A 20,631-nucleotide genomic window follows, 5' to 3' on the forward strand; every position below is an offset into this window, starting at 1 on the left:
TCTAGAACCAAACAGGGTTCTGCTTTAACTCCTGTACTTTTTCCCCATATTCTTTTTGATAAAAGGCGGCGAGATGGCAGAAACGTTAGAACGCCGGGCGAAATGCTTAGCGGTATTTCGTCTGTCGCTACGTTCTGAGTTCAAATTCCGCTGAGGTCGACTTTGCCTTTCATCCTTTCGGGGTCGATTCAATAAGTACCAGTTACGCACTGGGGTCGATGTAATCGACTTAATCCGTGTGTCTGTCCTTGTATGTCCTCTCTGTGTTTAGCCCCTTGTGGGTAGTAACGAAATACATATTGTTTTTGATAATTCTCCAACATGCTTTTAAGGATTACCATGGAAGTTTAAAATTTCAGTTCCACACAGAAGGAAGTCTACTAAACCTAAAAAGGCAAAGACCGTGCAAGAGATTCTATGTGACTTTCTGTTTGATGATGATTGGACTTTGATTTCTCATACCTTTGAGGGATTGAGAAAATAGCTGACAGGTTTGCTGTCAGAAACGAGCAGGCAGAAACATTAGCACGCTGGGCGAAATGCGTAGCCGTATTTAGTCTGCCGTTACGTTCTGAGTTCAAATTCCGCCGAAGTCAACTTTACCTTTCATCCTTTCAGGGTTGATTAAATAAGTACCAGTTATGCACTGGGGTCGATATAATCGACTTAATCCATTTGTCTGTCCTTGTTTGTCCTCTCTATGTTTAGCCCCTTGGGTGTAGTAAAGAAATAGGTATTTCATCTGCCGCTACGTTCTGAGTTCAAATTCCGCCGAGGTCGACTTTGCCTTTCATCCTTTCGGGGTCGATAAATTAAGTACCAGTTATGCACTGGGATCGATATAATCGACTTAATCCATTTGTCTGTCCTTGTTTGTCCTCTCTGTGTTTAGCCCCTTGTGGGTAGTTAAGAAATAGATTTGCTCTGGTAGCTTGAGCATTTGAACTCTCTACCAGCATCAAGAAGACGGAAGTTTTATTCCAGCCAAAGTGAGGGACAGAACATTCTCAAGTTTCAAATGTGATGATTGACAATAAGCCACTCAAATGGGTTGGGTCATACAAATATCTTGGAAGTACAGTAAACTTTAAAAGTACTCTTGATGATGAAATCAATGTTAGAATATCTAAGCTTAGAAGGGCTTTTGGAGAAATTTCCTGTCATTAGTGGGATGAACATGGTGTTGGTCTGAAAACTGAAATAAGTGTATACAAATCTTGTACTTTGAGCAAACTCTTATACAGAGCAGAAGCATGGTCTGTCTCCCTGCCACAGACATATAAAGAAAGTCAAAACCTTTCACATGTGCTGTCTGCACAATATCTGCAACATAAAATGGCAAGATAGGATATCAAATGTTAAAATCTTAGAAAAATGTGATATCTCCAGTGTCAAAAGCATGCGGCTGAGGATTCGGTGCAGGTAAGTAGGACATGTTGTTTGAATGAAAAATGACTGCATTCTAAAAATTCTTTTGGATGGCTGACAAGCAGAGGGATACTGCAGTAAAGGGAGACCCATCCTTAGGCATAAGGATAAGCCGAAGCAATCATTAAAATCTCTACAGTTTAATTTGACATCGTGGGAAAGTTATTGCCTAGACTGATCTGTATGGCAGAAGATGTGTCACGATGCATCATAACGATTTGAGTTGAACAAACAGAACAATAAAATAATTATATCCTGCAATTAACAGTTTGTAAAAATGGATGACTCTTTGGAAATATTGTAGGCTATGTTCTTTACAAGAATTACTGCTGCACATTTACGGGTAAACCACTCAGGGGATTTGGGATTATGAGATTTTGATGTAGAGGAGCAGGTCTAAAAATAGAGTCTTAGTCACCTGTCTAACTACGATTTCATCTCAATCGAAGGAGAGGGGCTTTCTCCGTCCGGGTTACGGATCCGTGGAATAAGCTGCCGGACGAGATGGTGAAGATGCCGACGACCGCTCGGTTCAAAGTCTCCCTTGACCTCAAGTGGCCTGAACTCTTTGCATGAACACCACCCTGTACATAACTCCATGTCCCCCTACATGGCCTTGCTTTTTTGCTTTTTGAGCCAAAAAATTAACTAACTAACTAACATATCTGACCACTGATGAGTTATGAAGGAAATGCACATGATGCATGGAATAATTAGCACAGAATGGCTGAGGCTTTGACTAGTCGGCTGATCGGAAATTCTGTGAGGTCTGAGAAGAGGGAAGATGCTGCATAGTATATGGATGTATGATGGGTTGTCAAGAGAAAGAACTAGTTAGATGACCTGATGGGACTGGAGATAGTGATGGTTTGATAGATTCTACATATCACCATCATCATCATCGTTTTACGTCCATTTTCCATGCTAGCATGGGTTCGACGGTTCGACTAGGGTCTGGGAAGCCAGAAGGCTGCACCAGGCCCAGTCTGATCTGGCAGTGTTTCTACAGATGGATACCCTTCCTAATGCCAACCACTCCGTGAGTATAGTGGGTGCTTTTTACGTGCCACTGGCACAGTTGCCAGAGGAGGCTGGCAACGGTCACGATCGGTTGGTGCCTTTTACGTGCCACTGGCACGGAAGCCAGTCAAGGCGGCGCTGGCATCAGCCACGTACAGATGGTGCTTTTTACGTGCCACCGGCACAGGTATCACAACTACAATTTCAATTTTGATTTTTGGAAATTGTAGTACATACAAATATGGAAGTGAGAAAAATAAAAAGGCTTTGTGACAGGATAAAAGCTGAAGAAACATGCACCAGGCACTAAAAAAATCCTCTAAATATTGGGTGAAGGAGATAGAAACACTGGTTCTGAAAACAAGACTGGACAGTCACAGCTTGGATACTGTTGACCACACATCTGTCTGGTCAGTGCTGACCTGAAGTTAATAGCACAACTCCTTAGACACACTTCATTGAGTCACAAGGAGAATTTTATGACATGGAACCTGATCATTATTTTTTGCCAAAACATGGATGGAAGCACTCCGTCGGTTACGACGACGAGGGTTCAGGTTGATCCGATCAACGGAACAGCCTGCTTGTGAAATTAACGTGTAAGTGGCTGAGCACTCCACAGACACGTGTACCCTTAACGTGGTTCTCGGGGATATTCAGCGTGACACAGAGAGTGACAAGGCCGGCCCTTTGAAATACAGGTACAACAGAAACAGGAAGTAAGAGTGAGAGAAAGTTGTGGTGAAAGAGTACAGCAGGGATCACCACCATCCCCTGCCGGAGCCTCGTGGAGCTTTTAGGTGTTTTCGCTCAATAAACACTCACAACGCCCAGTCTGGGAATCGAAACCGCGATCCTACGACCGTGAGTCCGCTGCCCTAACCACTGGGCCATTGCGCCTCCCTGCCAAAACATATGTATTCCATTGCAGAATCGTGGAGTCTCATTATTTTTTGCCAAAAATATGTACTTCATTGCAGAATCTTGGAGTCTCATAAGCTAAACACAAAAGGATAGAACTGAATTTGAATAATGACTATTGTTTGTATTTGTGTGTGAGTGTGACTCTGCATGTGTGTGTGTGTGTGTATGCATGTGAGTGTGTGTGTGAGTGAATGGGTCACTATTGGACTCATAGTCAGTTTGCCTCATACCATGTAACTTGTGATTCGAGTCAGTCACATGAAATGTCACATATCTGATAAATAGCATTTAACACCCTCTTATTTGATTTGTGCTGCTCACAACAGCAATGTCATACTCTAATAGTTCCCTCTCTAGAGCAGTGGTTTTCAACCAGGGTTCCGCGGAACCTTCGGGTTCCGCCAGTACAGTCCAGGGGTTCCGCAAGAAGTTACAAAACTGCTAAAATCGGCAGTAATTTTCAATTTTCCTGTGCAGATATGTGTGCATAAGACTATCAAATTATTGCCACAGGGGTTCCCCAAGACAGTGGAATGTTTCCTTGGGGTTCCGCTCCAGCAAAAAGTTTGAAAAGCACTGCTCTAGAGTCACAAAGTGAGGACATCAACAGTAATACTTACATTAATAACTTTATTTTGGCCTTGATAGTGATCTATAACAGGTTGGGTGATTTCGTGAAAGGTCACAAGTCTCTTCATAATGGTTTCTTTGTTGTCATCATCACGACCACTGGTTTTACCTCGGTCCAACAGACGTGCCACCAACACATCATCTGGAGCAGTGAAGTTAAGCACGGCGGCACACTCGGTAATCTGATAATGAAAAAGTTGACAGAAAAGTGGGGGAAAATGACACAAGCCAGAGAACCACAGAAAAAGCACAAACTAGACAAACATTTGGAATAATAAAGTAATATTCTTTTATTCTTTTACTCTTTTACTTGTTTCAGTCATTTGACTGCGGCCATGCTGGAGCACCGCCTTTAGTCGAGCAAATCGACCCCGGGACTTATTCTTTTGTAAGCCCAGTACTTATTCTATCGGTCTCTTTTTGCCGAATCGCTAAGTAACGGGGACGTAAACACACCAGCATCGGTTGTCAAGCAATGCTAGGGGGACAAACACAGACACAAACACACACACACACATACATATATATATATATACATATATACGACAGGCTTCTTTCAGTTTCCGTCTACCAAATCCACTCACAAGACATTGGTCGGCCCGAGGCTATAGTAGAAGACACTTGACTTGCCCAAGGTGCCACGCAGTGGGACTGAACCTGGAACCATGTGGTTGGTAAACAAGCTACTTACCACACAGCCACTCCTGCGCCTAATATACGAAATTAGTAGCCGAAAGTAAATCAATATCACCATTTTATTCAATTAGAATGAATCGGGCTGTCCTATGTTGATAGCAACATCACTGACTGCAGCCAGTATAAGGTCAATGATGGACAATGGAATTCTTCCCCACCACTGCCCTTCTGAGTTCATTTAATCTGTCACAACAAACAACAAAGCAGTTGTCCACGTTTACATGTTAGACATAAGTGGTACACACACACGCACGTACACACACACACACACACACACACACACACACTCCCCCACTCGTCGTCCACTTATGCTGCAAAGCTGAGTGTGCTCTGATAAAGAGATTTTCATTTATAGTTGTGCTTAGTGAAATATTATGTGTTAACCAGTGCCCTTGTTGGTTGTGATCAGGCAAAAAAAATACAGCAAATAAATTATATCCACAACAACAAAAATTCTCTCAAAAAACTGGATTAGATTTTGAGCCATTAAACTCTAAACCTAAGGTGGTAGCCAAAACAAATAAACTAATGCCGAATTAAGTCAATCTATAGTGAATGGCCATAGACACATATCTTTATATAGTCACCATTTCCATGAACTGAATATGAATAAAGAAGCTAACTCTGGCTTCTGGGAGTAGGAAAATATGAACAACACAAATAAGGCGCAGGAGTGGCTGTGTGGTAAGTAGCTTGCTAACCAACCACATGGTTCAGGTTCAGTCCCACTGCGTGGCATCTTGGGCAAGTGTCTTCTGCTATAGCCCCGGGCCGACCAATGCCTTGTGAGTGGATTTGGTAGACGGAAACTGAAAAGAAGCCTGTCGTATATATGTATATATATATATATATAAGTGTGTGTGTATATGTTTGTGTGTCTGTGTTTGTCCCCCTAGTATTGCTTGACAACCGATGCTGGTGTGTTTACGTCCCCGTCACTTAACGGTTCGGCAAAAGAGACCGATAGAATAAGTACTGGGCTTACAAAGAATAAGTCCGGGGTCGATTTGCTCGACTAAAGGCGGTGCTCCAGCATGGCCGCAGTCAAATGACTGAAACAAGTAAAAGAGTAAAGAGTAAAGAGTAAATACTTCTGTAAATACATTGACAGATTACCTATAAGGAAAGACAAAAATATGTTCAGTAAAATATCAGTTCTAAGATCTGTGAATATGGTTAGAGCTCACACAGCATTTGTTAACACTCAACATTTTCATGTGTGTTTCCAAGAGTTACCAAATTGTTTCTGATGTAAGAAAGGAAACTCTGGATGTAGTTCACCAGAAATAAAAAAGATAAGTATAAATGCTAAGAACAACTAAATTTTATATATTTTTTATTATTATAAGTAAAAGTCTATCTGCCATTAACTGAAATGTCCAGAATAGTTTGGCCATTTAGTCACCATAATCCAAGAAGCGTCTCTTAATACATCTCACAATATTATATTCCATAACATATTCCACCTGTACATTCCAGAACATTTCAGCTAATCAAAGCCTAATGATGTTGGTCCAGTGATGAATACCCTAACTGCTAAGTTATGTACCTTCATTTGTCATCTATACTCGCTGTGTACATGTTTGAAGCTTATTAAATTCCTATATAAGGATCTTTCAGATGGTACTACCCTTTGACTATATATTTGTGGATTGATCACACTACCAATGATTTAATGTGGAAAGAATGTCCACAATCCTCAAGTGATCTATTTAAACATGCAGGTAAATTCTTTCTCCATAAACCATCAGTAACATTGTTAATCTACAAATGGTGTGATCTCATCTGGAATTTGCATCACCGGTCTGGAACCCCTATCTTGCCCAGGATATTAATTATCTGGAAACCGTTCAGTGACATGCAACCAAGAGAATACCCTCCATCAGGCATTTGCCATATTCTAAACGCCTTACTTCCCTGGGCATGGATACATTGAAACTCCGACATCTGGCAGCTGACTTGGTAGACACCCATAAAATTATTAACCATCTTACAAACAATAACTCTGAGCACCTTTCAAACTCCACCTGTCTAACACCTGTGGACATGTTTACAAAGTCAGAAAACAGCACAGCTCCCATGACTTTCGGAAACATTTTTTCACGCTAAGAGTTGCTGAAGCATGGAACAAACTGCCGGCATCAGTTGTTAGCTGTCGGAGCACTGCATCCTTCAAAACTTCCATGCTTCCTGAGATTCGCCAACACTACACCTGATTTTCTCTCCCTTCCATACACACGCAAGCATGTATCTGATTCATACACTGTTCACTTCCCAGACATTTGTACATTACTGCATATGCTTTATACGCACTTTTGACAAGTTGTGGTGCACTTGAGCACTGTATACAATAATTATTATTATTATATTATTATTATTATTATTCACCATATGTAGTGTTGAGCTCTCATTCTGATAGTATCGTGATTGTGTGTGTGTGTGTGTGTGTGTGTGCATGCATGCATGTAGATTATATCTCACCTCATTCTCAAATTTCAAACCCTGCTGCAACTCCCGAGGGTAACCATCAATGAGGAAACATTTGGTGTAAGATGACCTACTGACCAGAGCTTCTCTAAGAAGCTGTAAAACCACTGTCTGTAATTAGAAAGAAAATGGAATGAAGTCAAAGCGAGGGTGAATGACAGGGAGAGAAAATCTCGTAAAAGTGAATTGATGTAAGATGAAAATGCAATGAAAGTAGAAAAAAAAATGAGTGGATGTTCATGAGAGTGGAGATCGAGTGTTACATGTAACTCAGTTAACTGATAAGGCCTTATACATATCTTTGACATGTATAAAATCGTTTCCTGACTCCACATGTATAAAATCGTTTCCTGACTCCACATGTATAAAATCGTTTCCTGACTCCACATGTATAAAATCGTTTCCTGACTCCACATGTATAAAATATGTTTCCTGACTCCACATGTATAAAATCGTTTCCTGACTCCACATGTATAAAATCGTTTCCTGACTCCACATGTATAAAATCGTTTCCTGACTCCACATGTATAAAATCGTTTCCTGACTCCACATGTATAAAATATGTTTCCTGATTCCACATGTATAAAATCGTTTCCTGACTCCACATGTATAAAATCGTTTCCTGACTCCACATGTATAAAATCGTTTCCTGACTCCACATGTATAAAATCGTTTCCAGACTCCACATGTATAAAATATGTTTCCTGACTCCACATGTATAAAATCGTTTCCTGACTCCACATGTATAAAATCGTTTCCTGACTCCACATGTATAAAATCGTTTCCTGACTCCACATGTATAAAATCGTTTCCTGACTCCACATGTATAAAATCGTTTCCTGACTCCACATGTATAAAATCGTTTCCTGACTCCACATGTATAAAATCGTTTCCTGACTCTACATGTATAAAATCGTTTCCTGACTCCACATGTATAAAATATGTTTCCTGACTCCACATGTATAAAATATGTTTCCTGACTCCACATGTATAAAATATGTTTCCTGACTCCACATGTATAAAATCGTTTCCAGACTCCACATGTATAAAATATGTTTCCTGACTCCACATGTATAAAATCGTTTCCTGACTCCACATGTATAAAATCGTTTCCTGACTCCACATGTATAAAATCGTTTCCTGACTCCACATGTATAAAATCGTTTCCTGACTCCACATGTATAAAATTGTTTCCTAGCAAACAGATGAACTTACCCACTTACCCATTTACTACAATATAAAACTCATTAATTATCTGTAATCAAAGAAAGATCTTAAAGCTATTAGCTGGTCTATACTCTTACCATTTCTAAGCCTTGTTTATAATACTTAAATACAAAACTACAGCAAAGCTTAACTCATCTGATATTGCAAACTTTACACTGAGCTTTTTTAACAATAACATCTAAATTAGATATTTTTGTAAGAAACTCCAAATATATATCCAAATTTCGTGGACACAAACATTCAAGGATAATCTTTAATATATCAACCCAGCAAGTTGAGCCAATTAGTTAATCCTAACTCAAACACTATCTAAAAGCAAACATTAGCAATAACAGATTATTGGAATGTCTGTTGCTCTTTAGAGATTCACCAAAAACTGTGAGTATAGTGCTATCCTTGTTGGAACTATTTTTTAAAATTAGGTTAGAGTCCATAACTAACTCCTGAAATTTTTTGGGCCTCATCCTCTAGGTTTCATAACTTTCTTTGAAGAGTTAGATCTTTGCCTCAAAGTATCTCAGTTGAGTTTTTCTTGTTGTTACAAACTGACTTACAGAAGGCTCAGAAATGGTGATCAGTATATCCTCCCCACCACCAACTACACCCTTGCCACTAAACACTACACAACACTACTAATTAACTATGAATGACTATTGCCAAAATATGTTTGTCTGCGTGATCGTTACCAGCGTCGCCTTACTGGCACCTGTGCCAGTGGCATGTGTAAAAAGATTCGAGCGATGTCATTGCCAGTACTGCCTGACTGACCCCCATGCCAGTGGCATGTAAAAGCATCCACTACACTCTCAGAGTGGTTGGTGTTAGGAAGGGCATCCAGCTGTAGAAACTCTGCCAGATCAAGACTGGAGCCTGGTGCAGCTATCTGATTCGCCAGACCTCAGTCAAACCGTCCAACCCATACTAGCATGGAAAGTGAACGTTAAACGATGATGATGATGATGATGATAGTGTCAAAGTGATGAGGACCATCTGCTCATACTTAACGATGAGTATATGACTTGTGCAATGACTTTGTGTAAAGTGAAGAAGAGTAGTGCACCATCAGCCCCACTCTCTTGTCCATGACTATCTTCAATACAGAAGCAAAACAGTATAAAGACAACCGTGGGATGGAGACAAACACAGCGGATGCCAAAGATGTCTGATTGCATCCTGCCCTCTGCACACCACAATTTGTTGTTGCAGTCACCTTTCTCTCCACTTGAACCTTAAAGGTTTCTTCCACAGAATCATCAGCCAAATTCAGTCTTCACATGCATAGATAGGCAATCCTTAATTTGCTAATTAACCCAGAACTTGAACCTGGCAAGTGCTACCACTTAAGGTCAGAGCAGACCTGGGTACAATAGTGGCTAAGAAGTGGTTCCACACATCTCGGAACCCTGGAATTTTCAAATCAGGGCTCCACTATCTGATGACTTTTTTAAAGTCATACCAAGGACACTGTTATCACCACTGTTAGTACTCTCACTACAGCTGGTGTTACCATTATTATTATTACTACCATCACCACTATTGCTATCTGCAACTGCATCATCACCCCTATTACAAATAGTACCTATTTCTTTATAACCCACAAGAAGCTAAACATAGAGGGGACAAACAAGGACAGACAAAGGTATTAAGTTGATTACATCGACCCCAGTACACAACGGGTACTTAATTTATCGACCCTGAAAGGATGAAAGGCAAAGTCGACCTCGGCGGAATTTGAACTCAGAACATAACGGCAGACGAAATACCTATTTTTTATTACCCACAAGGGGCTAAACACAGAGGGGACAAACAAGGACAGACAAAGGTATTAAGTCGATTACATCGACCCCAGTGCGTAACTGGTACTTAATTTATCGACCCTGAAAGGACGAAAGGCAAAGTCGACCTCGGCGGAATTTGAACTCAGAAGGTACCGGCAGACGAAATACGTCTATGCATTTTGCCTGGTGTGCTAACATGTCTGCCAGCTTGCCGCCTTTCACAAATACCATTACAGATAGTACCATCATGGATTACTCTAGCATTACTGCCTTTGTTAGTCCGCCTTACTGTCACAGTCACCAAGACAACTATTAAAACTGTTCTCTCCACTGAAAGAATAGTTAATTAGTCAATAATATCAGCAATTATCCCATTCCACTTAGCCTCTTATTAGAATCGACAAAGTAACCCCCCCCACCTGCTCCTTTCTACACTCAGGAAACAGTAACAAGAACATGAATAATAATGAAATATAACAGCTTTACCATTGGCACAAGTTCACCTTTCTGCATAGTCTCATTGAGTTCCTTGCCCCTGGCTGAGCCGGATGCAACTTCTTCACGAAGCATGTCCCCAGATGACAGGTGACAGAAGCCATAATGCTGTACCAGTTTGGCACACATGGTTCCTTTACCACTACCTGGACCACCTGGATAAATAATGAAGAGTTAATTAGTAGAGGACATAATTTGTTTTTAGTGGGGAAAGAAAGAAAACATTGTGTGAACAACTACAAGCAAGTGCTGTTCTTTATCGCTAATTAGTGGTTTGAACTTTAGCTGTTCCTTCTAGCATAAGGGAGTCTTATGATGGATACCTATTAATGTGTTTAAATGTACACTGTATTTTATAAATGCAGTATATACATACACACACATATATATATATATATATATAATACAGACAGGAAAGTAATATTTTGAATGCAGTATAGCTGTGAAAGCAGCAGAAAAATCAGGTATTGTTACCCTTATAAGACATAAAAAAGTTGTCGACAGCCATGGGACTTGAACCTGCAGCCCCCAGATACCGGTTGAGTACTCTACCATTATGCTAAACTGCCCACTGACAACAATCTCTGCCAAATTAAGTACTTAGTACATAGCTTTTTGGAATGCAATAACAAATGTAAACAAACAAACCCTTTATTTTGTATTTAGAAGCATCAAATGTGTATTGTGTTATACAGACAAGAAGGTATATATTTTGAATGTAGTATATATTTCTTTACTACCCACAAGGGGCTAAACACAGAGGGGACAAACAAGGACAGACAAAGCGATTAAGTCAATTCCATCAACCCCAGTGCATAACTGGTACTTAATTTATCGACCCTGAAAGGATGAAAGGCAAAGTAGACCTCGGCGGAATTTGAACTGAGAACGTAACAGCAAACGAAATACGGCTACGCATTTCGCCCGGCGTGCTACCGTTTCTGCCAGCTCCCCGCCTTTTGAATGTAGTATAGCTGTGATACATGATACATGTGGCTGTGTGGTAAAAACTTTATTTCCCAACCACATGGTTCTGGATTCAGCTCTGCAGTGTGGTACCCTGGGCAATTGTTTTCTACTATAGCCTTGGACTGATTAAATTCCACAGACTGCTGTGGCAAGTACAGACTGTGGAAAGGTCAACTGTTTAGCTTCTTTCAGATTACTCGATCAAATTTAATGTTTTTTGATTCACACTTTTTTTGAAGTAATCATGCATTATCTTGCAGCTTTAAGATTTTGATGATGTGGCTGCTTAGAACGACATTTTACAGTAGGTGTAAGAGGCTGAACATGAAAGAAGTAGAATATTTGGGTCGGACACGGCCAGTTGAAATACTAAAGGGTTTATTTAAGTAGTAAAAAGTGATACATACCCACAACAAAGATGACTTTGCATTCATCCAAGCAAGGTTCTGGAAATGAAATGAAAAGCTGAATGTAGCCAAACTTATATTTTCTTAGACTTGCAATCCACCCCAATCTTATTCACCACACATTTCTTACAGATCTTAACCTGGGTAAGTCAATGGGAAGGATGGTAACAACTACGACATTGATCTTAGAACTTCATTTGCTTCAAAGAATTTACAACATCAAAAGAAAGATCCGTTTTTATTAGATGTTTAGCTTAAGGGCATCAAATGGTTAGGGATTATTTGGTCGTAATATCATAATTAGGATTAATACAGTTAACTAGCCAATTAATTGTAAGCTTCACAGTGTAATATAATTCAATGTACTGTGTCTAATGTCACCTTACTGGCACCTGTGCCAGTGGCATGTGTAAAAAGATTTGAGCGAGGTCGTTGCCAGTGCCGCCTGACTGGCCCCCATGCCAGTGGCACGTAAAAAGCACTCCACTACACTCTTGGAGTGGTTGGCATTAGGAAGGGCATCAAGCTGTAGAAACGCTGCCAAATCAAGATTGGAGCCTGTTGCAGCCATCTGGTTTGCTAGCCCTCAGTCAAACAGTCCAACCCATGCTAGCATGGAAAGCGGACGTTAAACGATGATGATGATGTGTGTCCATGATCAAGACACTTAACTGTCACCAGTTCAATCTACCTAATCATAGCGAGGCACCCCCGTGTGGTGTAGTTCACTATCCTCTGTCCTTAACTAAAACGCTTATCTTTCAACAGTCCACTTAGGTGGAAGCAGACACCATGACCAGAATACTGTCGTACAACATTTAATTCTATAGATCTACACTCTGAATTGAAATTCACAGTTATATTTCATAATGAAATGAAGTTGAAGTAAATACTAGAAATATAGTGTATTGGTGGTTATGTAGTGATATAGTGTGAAACAATGTAGGGCAGTGATATAAAGAGAATACCCTCCATCAAGCATTTGCCATATTCTGAACACCTTACTTCCCTGGGCATGGATACATTGAAACTCTGACGTCTGGCAACTGACTTGGCAGACACCCATAAAATTATTAACCATCTTACAAACAATAACTCTGAGCACCTTTTCAAACTCCACCTGTCTAACACCCGTGGACATGTTTACAAAGTCAGAAAACAGCACAGCTCCCATGACTTTTGGAAACATTTTTTCACGCTAAGAGTTGCTGAAGCATGGAACAAACTGCCGGCATCAGTTGTCAGTTGGTAATTGTCGGAGCACTGCATCCTTCAAAACTTCCATGCTTCCTGAGATTCGCCAACACTCCGCCTGATTTTCTCCCCTCCATACACACACAAGCATCTATCTGACTCATACACTGTTCACTTCCCAGACATTTCTACATTACTGCATATGCTTTATACACACTTTTGACAAGTTGTGGTGCACCTGAGCACTGTATTCAATAATTTCATTATATTATATTATTATATTATAATATCAAGTTGAATCAAAACGTTAACAAAATCCAGTTGATGAAATAAGGCTACACGAGTTACCTCCCTGTTTAACACCCGTTTTTCTTTTCAATAAATACATCCATTGGTTTGCTCAATTACGGAAAGATGTTTCAAACTACTCTTTCCTTTCTCTATACCTCAATTCCAATATCTCCAAGAAGGACAAATATATACTCACTCAATTTAGGGCAGCACTCCTTGAAGACCATCTCCACTTGGTAAAATACCTCTTCGGGGCTACCTTCAGCTTTGATCTGCAATGCACAATGGTTATATAATAAATATTTCTCATGGTACACCTGTTTGTTGTAGGTTTACACCTACGAAGAAAATTTATTGCTTAAGCCATTTCTTCCAGGTCACTCGGATTCCTGTAACAGCAGTAAACATCCATATTTAAATCAGATCTTACAAAACGGTTTCTTTCTTATTTGCTGCCATCTGCTTTCCACACTGTTTTTTTTCAGTTTAAATATCCCTTCATTCTTATTCTCTTCTCAACAGATCTCTCCTTTTCACCCTGCTCTCCGCCTTGCTCCTCCTTTCTCTGCCTCTCTTTTTGATGTGTGATTGTGTGTGTGTGTGTGTTAGTTAGTTAGTTAGTTAATTTTTTGGCTCAAAAAGCAAAAAGCAAGGCCATGTAGGGGGACATGGAGTTATGTACAGGGTGGTGTTCATGTAAAGAGTTCAGGCCTCTGGAGGTCAAGGGAGACTTTGAACAAAGCGGTTGCCGGCATCTTCACCATCTCGTCTGGCAACTAGTTCCCCGGATCCGCAACCCGGATGGAGAAAGCCCCTCTCCTTCGATTGAGGTGTGTGTGTGTGTGTGTGTGTTCATACAGAATGCGAACGCATTTGCCCTCAACGATTCATTAGTAACATGGAAAAGTTACTAATGTAAGGTTATTGAATGAGAAAAATGCAGAGAGAGAAAGAAAGAGAGAGAGAGAGAGAGAGAGAGAGAGAAGAGAGAGAGAGAGAGAGAGAGAAAGAGTATCCTTTGTAGATCCAACTGAGGGACAAGCCCCTGAAATTGACAGTTATTTTACTTCATTAATTAGGCTTTCATGGGTTGGATGGGTCATTCCTAGTCTGAGTCAATTCTTATTTTTGTTGTTGCCCCCAACCCTTGTTGAGCTGGAGACTGCATCCCACTCATAAATTCTACTTTAGCTATGATTTCTGCACTTGGATTTCCTCAATACCAACCACTTACAGAGTATACTAAGTGCATTTTATTATTTTAATTTTATTTTAGTATCTACTTCTTCATATATCCTTCTACAAGTTTAACTAAATCCTGTAATATTACACTTATTTTTTTCTATAAAGATTAGACATATTATTTACAAAAAACATTTTAATTATCATCATCATCATCATCATCATCGTTTAGCGTCCGTTCTCCATGCTAGCATGGGTTGGACGGTTCGACCGGGGATCTGGGAAGCCAGAAGGCTGCACCAGGCTCCAGTCTTATCTGGCAGAGTTTCTATGGCTGGATGCCCTTCCTAACGCCAACCACTCCGTGAGTGTAGTGGGTGCTTTTTATGTGCTACTGGCACAGGTGCCTGGCGAGGCTGGCAACGGCCACGGTCGGATTGGTGCATTTTACGTGCCACCGGCATGGAAGCCAGTCGAGGCGGCACTGGCATCGGCCACGATTCGGATGGTGCTTTTTACGTGCCACCAGCACGGAAGCCAGTCGAGGCGGCGCTGGCATCGGCCACGATTCGGATAGTGCTTTTACGTACCACCAGTCCAGGGGTCCTGGCATCTGCCAGGTGCCAGTCATAGGATTGGTTCAAGTTCGATTCCGATTCCGATTTCGGTTTCCCTTGCCCCTCCAGAAACCATTTATGATTACTATTAACCACTTTTTTCTAATTAATGACTCAGCTGTATTATTATTGATGGTTATATATATATATATATATATATATATATATATACACATATATATATATATTAGTCTCCAGTATTTCATAATTCTGTATTCTCTTATTTGGTTTGTCTTTTCCTTAAAATACAACCTCACCAGTTTTTTTTAATAAGTGCATTTTCTGCATGTACACTGTTTCATCTCACTCACCATATTCTCTACATAGTATTTCATCTTAAACACCTAAATTTATTTCTTTATTGCCCACGAGGGGCTAAACATAGAGTCGACAAACAAGGACAGACAAACCGATTAAGTCGTTTTCATCGACCCCAGTGCGTAACTGGTACTTAATTTATCGACCCCGAAAGGATGAAAGGCAAAGTCGGCCTCGGCGGAATTTGAACACAGAACGCAGCGGCGGACGAAATGCCACAAAGCATTTTGCCCGGCGTGCTAACATTTCTGCCGGCTCGCTGTAAATCTGCCATCAATTCTTTAAAAAATGGATAAACAACGTTGGATCATATAATCCCTGCTTTACATCCATTTCTCTTCAAGTTGTTGATCAATGAATAAACCTAACAGCATTGTTTCCTCCCTTGTTTGATATCGTGATAGAGATTAAAGTAAGGGGGATAACTATCAATTTATAACTGAATTCTCTTCCCTGATAATATTTTTTATATCTTATTTTTTTTTTGGCGTCCTGAGTATTTTTCATATTTCCTTTCTAGTTCTCTATGTTCAACTTTTAACAATAACATTCTGAAGTCCATTAACGTTTCAAGACCTTCTCAAACTCGCCATCAGAGTGAAATGACGATAGTGGGGCGCCGTTGGCAACACACGATTATAGGACTAACGTTTGAACTAAAAAAACAAAAAATCCTTACCAGTAGATTTAAAATTGCTGCATTTAAATGCTGGTTTTTCGTTTGTAATTTGCAATTGCTGTAGATCATATTTCGTGGTGGCTGTAACGCTGGTGGGTCTCAAAACCCCATTTCTATTTACATACAAAAATGCAGCCTCAGAACATTTTAGAATATCTTGCCATGTTCTTATTAAACCAAAGATATCTTAACTGCAGTTCGGGCAGGCAATGCTTTGCAGTGGATTCTTAGAGGATATTCTCTTATCTTTCGTTCTCTTGTGTATATATTTGGCAAACTCACATTCTTAGACTCTCTCTTATACACAGGAACTAATATATACCACAAAGCTCCGGCGTCTGGTGATGGACTTGGTAAACACCCACAAAGTTATCAACCACCTCACCAACAACAACACTGAACACCTTTTTGATCTCCATGTGTCTAACACACGTGGACATGCCTACAAAGTCAGAAAACAACACAGTTCTCATGACTTTCGGAAACATCCTTTAAGACCCTCATGCTTTCCGAAATCCGCCGAAACTACACCTGATTATACATACACTTTAGATGAGTTGTAGTGCACCTGAGCACTGTACACAATGTTTTTATTATTATTATTATAAGACACACTTGTATAATTATCAATATATTCACATTTCTGTTCTTCTGTACTGAACTTTCCTTCAACTTACTATAAACATTTTTCTGATAGAAAAAAGAATATTTAGAATGAATATGGAGATTTAAAAAGATAACAATATCTTATTTTTTCATCATGAATATTCTCTTCTATTTAACATCTTGTAATTCCTAATTCTATTTGATGACTCACTGATAATTTCCTAACATCCAATTCTAGATTATCTTTGATGACGCAGCAAAAGAACTCACATTTGTACCTGGAACAAGACACATTCATTTATCATAATAATTAGTGAAATAACTTTTGAACTGGAATCAAAGCAACTTTTCTGATTCATAATGACACACATTGAACAGATATGTATATATAAAATCTCTGTCTTATTAACTCTCTAAGTGAGAGTTGGAATTATATAACTATAGAAGCCCAACAAGGACACACATATCCCAACACATTATATATATATCACCGTGACCGACCAGGCTATCAGTTGTTGTTACACATCGCTGGTCACAATGCGCTTTGCATTGTTTTAGCCTTCAAATGACGCCACCCTGCTGGCTAAGCGAGCAGGCCAACAGAAGAAAGAGTGAGAGAAAGTTGTGGTGAAAGAGTACAGCAGGGATTGCCACCACACCCCCTGCTGGAGCTTCGTGGAGATTTAGGTGTTTTCGCTCAATAAACACTCACAACGCCTGGTCTGGGAATTGAAACCACGATCCTTCAACTGCGAGTTCGCTGCTCTAACCACTGGGCCATTGCGCCTCCGCACACACACATATATATATATATATATGTATGGAGGCCTGACGAGGGCAAAACACTAAAACACACCAGTGCCTTGTGGACCTGGTAAACTCTACTTCTGTTATTTTCATCACTGACACAACAAATGGACATTGACTATCTTCTTTTTTTCTTTAAGGCCAGGTTCCAACCCAGGTCACAGCAACAAAGTCCCCACACCAAACTTCTTGGTCCGACATCACTGGATACGTTCTAGGCCAGTGTCTGTGATTGAGATGTTGATATAAGTGTGACAATGTTTTCCTCTATTTATAACACTCTGAAGTGGGCTCCACAAGACTAATGCATGGATTTCTGCAAAGTGTCTGACAGCATCCATTGTGACAAAATGCTGAAGATCCTTCGAACATATGGCATTCTAGAAGAACTAGTTCTTGCCATTGCAAAGACCTACAAGAAAATCAGAGCTTGTGGGTTGTCATCTGATGGAGAAATGGAATACTTTCAAATACTAGTTGGGATGCTACAAGGAGACACACTTGCGCCTTACCTGTTTGCAATTGCATTGGATTATGCAATGCGGCAGGCTATAAACAACAGTGATGAAGACCTTGGTATTGCCATTGACCAGCAAAGATTGTGGAGAGTACCAGCAGTAACGATCACAGACCTGGACTTAGCTGATAATATAGCACTCATATCTAATGAAATAGATCAAGCATAAAAGCTGCTCAGCAAAGTAGAAACATCCGCAGCCAAAATTGGACTGCAAATGTCGAGAAAACTGAATACATGTCTTTCAATCAATGGTGTGATACTGAACACTCTGTTTTGAGTGGCTCCAAATTGAATGTTGTTGAAGATTTAAGTGGCTGGGGGAACAGTTTGGAAGCAGGCATCAAGATCAAGAAGGAACAAGCATGGACAGCCAGTGTTTTGAGTGGCTCCAAATTGAATATTGTTGAAGATTTAAGTGGTTGGGGGATCAGTTTGGAAGCAGGCATCAAGATCAAGAAGGAACAAGCATGGACAGCCAGTGTTTTGAGTGGCTACAAATTGAATATTGTTGAAGATTTAAGTGGCTGGGGGAACAGTTTGGAAGCAGGCATCAAGATCAAGAAGGAACAAGCATGGACAGCCAGTGTTTTGAGTGGCTCCAAATTGAATATTGTTGAAGATTTAAGTGGTTGGGGGATCAGTTTGGAAGCAGGCATCAAGATCAAGAAGGAACAAGCATGGACAGCCAGTGTTTTGAGTGGCTCCAAATTGAATATTGTTGAAGATTTAAGTGGCTGGGGGAACAGTTTGGAAGCAGGCATCAAGATCAAGAAGGAACAAGCATGGACAGCCAGTCACAAACTAAAGAAGGTCTGGAAATCCAAACTGCTTGGGTGAATCAAAATTGACCTATCATCTGACTGACAATTGGTGTTTCTGACAATGACCCCTAGGTGTCCAACAGATTATTCACTTCAAATGCGATAAGAACAACAGATTAAAAAGCTATCAGAGAACTTACCGTTTGTAATTTGTTGTTCATGGCATAGTAGTCAAGAACTGGAGTGGTATGTTCATGGAATGTCACCAACCGTTTATTGATTGTCTCTTCATTATCATCGACTCGACCACTGGTCTTGGCACGGTCAAGTAACCGAGCTTTCATTGTTTCATCGGATACATCAAAATTCAGCACAAATTTGCACTTGGAAACCTGGATGTGGAAAAAAAAAAACCAAATGAAAATATAGTAGGCGCAGGAGTGGCTGTGTGGTAAGTAGCTTGCTAACCAATCACATGGTTCCGGGTTCAGTCCCACTGCGTGGCATCTTGGGCAAGTGTCTTCTGCTATAGCCCCAGGCCAACCAATGCCTTGTGAGTAGATTTGGTAGACGGAAACTGAAAGAAGCCTGTCGTATATATGTATGTGTGTGTGTTTGTGTGTCTGTGTTTGCTTGACAACCGATGCTGGTTTGTTTACATCCCTGTCACTTAGCGGTTCGGCAAAAAGACACCGATAGAATAAGTACTGGGCTTACAAAAAGAATAAGTCCCGGGGTCGAGTTGCTCGACTAAAGGCGGTGCTCCAGCATGGCCGCAATCAAATGACTGAAACAAGTAAAAGAGAGAAAAGAGAGTATGTGGTTAGGGTACCTGCAATGTGAGCTTGATACAGTTAGAAGGTAGATTAGTGAAGGTTAGGATGGTAAGGGTTGGAACATTTTGGGTGCTAAGTAGATCATGTATCGAAGTGTGAGAGGATTTTGGAGAGATTTACTGGAGAAATACGTATCAGTTTTGTAAGTGATGAAGATGACACTGATGATGAATATGTATTTCTTTGCTACCCACAAGGGGCTAAACACAGAGGAGACTAACAAGGACAGACAAATGGATTAAGTCGATTACATCGACCCCAGTGCGTAACTGGTACTTAATTTATCGACCCCGGAAGGATGAAAGGCAAAGTCGACCTCGGCGGAATTTGAACTCGGAATGTAATGGCAGACGAAGTACAGCGACGAATTTCGCCCGGCGTACTAAGTTTCTGCCAGCTCACCGCCTTAAATAGCTATTTCCTTCTACTAGCTGAGAACTCTTAGCTTCTTCCACACAGCCAAGACTTGCTGGTGCATGAGAACCCTCCACCAACTCTCTACTATATTTATCAACACGGATGAAAAGGCAAGAAGCATGGATGTGCTATCAATGTACATGAATGTTGCAAGTGAAGTGGTGATGTGCAAGTATTTGGGAGACTGTCTATCTAGATTTATTACATTAATACCAATCCTTTTATCTGAACTGTGACACATACACAATGCATATTAATAATAATAATAATAATAATAATAATAATAATAATAATGAAATTATTGTATACAGTGCTCAGGTGCACCACAACTTGTCAAAAGTG

The 20,631-nt window shown here is 40.3% G+C and overlaps 1 protein-coding gene across 2 annotated transcripts in view; it reads right to left on the bottom strand.

Moving 5' to 3' along the window:
* Window positions 1–20,631, bottom strand: part of LOC115228934 (adenylate kinase) — a 69,555-nt gene that overhangs the window by 1,863 nt on the left and 47,061 nt on the right. For both annotated transcript variants that reach the window (XM_029799386.2, XM_036500672.1), the window contains 6 exons: window positions 19,237–19,428; window positions 13,743–13,818; window positions 12,062–12,100; window positions 10,677–10,840; window positions 7,180–7,296; window positions 3,993–4,184 (listed from right to left, as the gene is read on the bottom strand). In XM_029799386.2, the coding sequence (XP_029655246.1) occupies window positions 3,993–4,184; window positions 7,180–7,296; window positions 10,677–10,840; window positions 12,062–12,100; window positions 13,743–13,818; window positions 19,237–19,428 (780 nt within the window). The remainder of the gene's footprint in view (window positions 1–3,992; window positions 4,185–7,179; window positions 7,297–10,676; window positions 10,841–12,061; window positions 12,101–13,742; window positions 13,819–19,236; window positions 19,429–20,631) is intronic.

Source organism: Octopus sinensis, linkage group LG2, assembly GCF_006345805.1.
Source record: "Octopus sinensis linkage group LG2, ASM634580v1, whole genome shotgun sequence".
NCBI classification, from domain to species: Eukaryota; Metazoa; Mollusca; class Cephalopoda; order Octopoda; family Octopodidae; genus Octopus; species Octopus sinensis.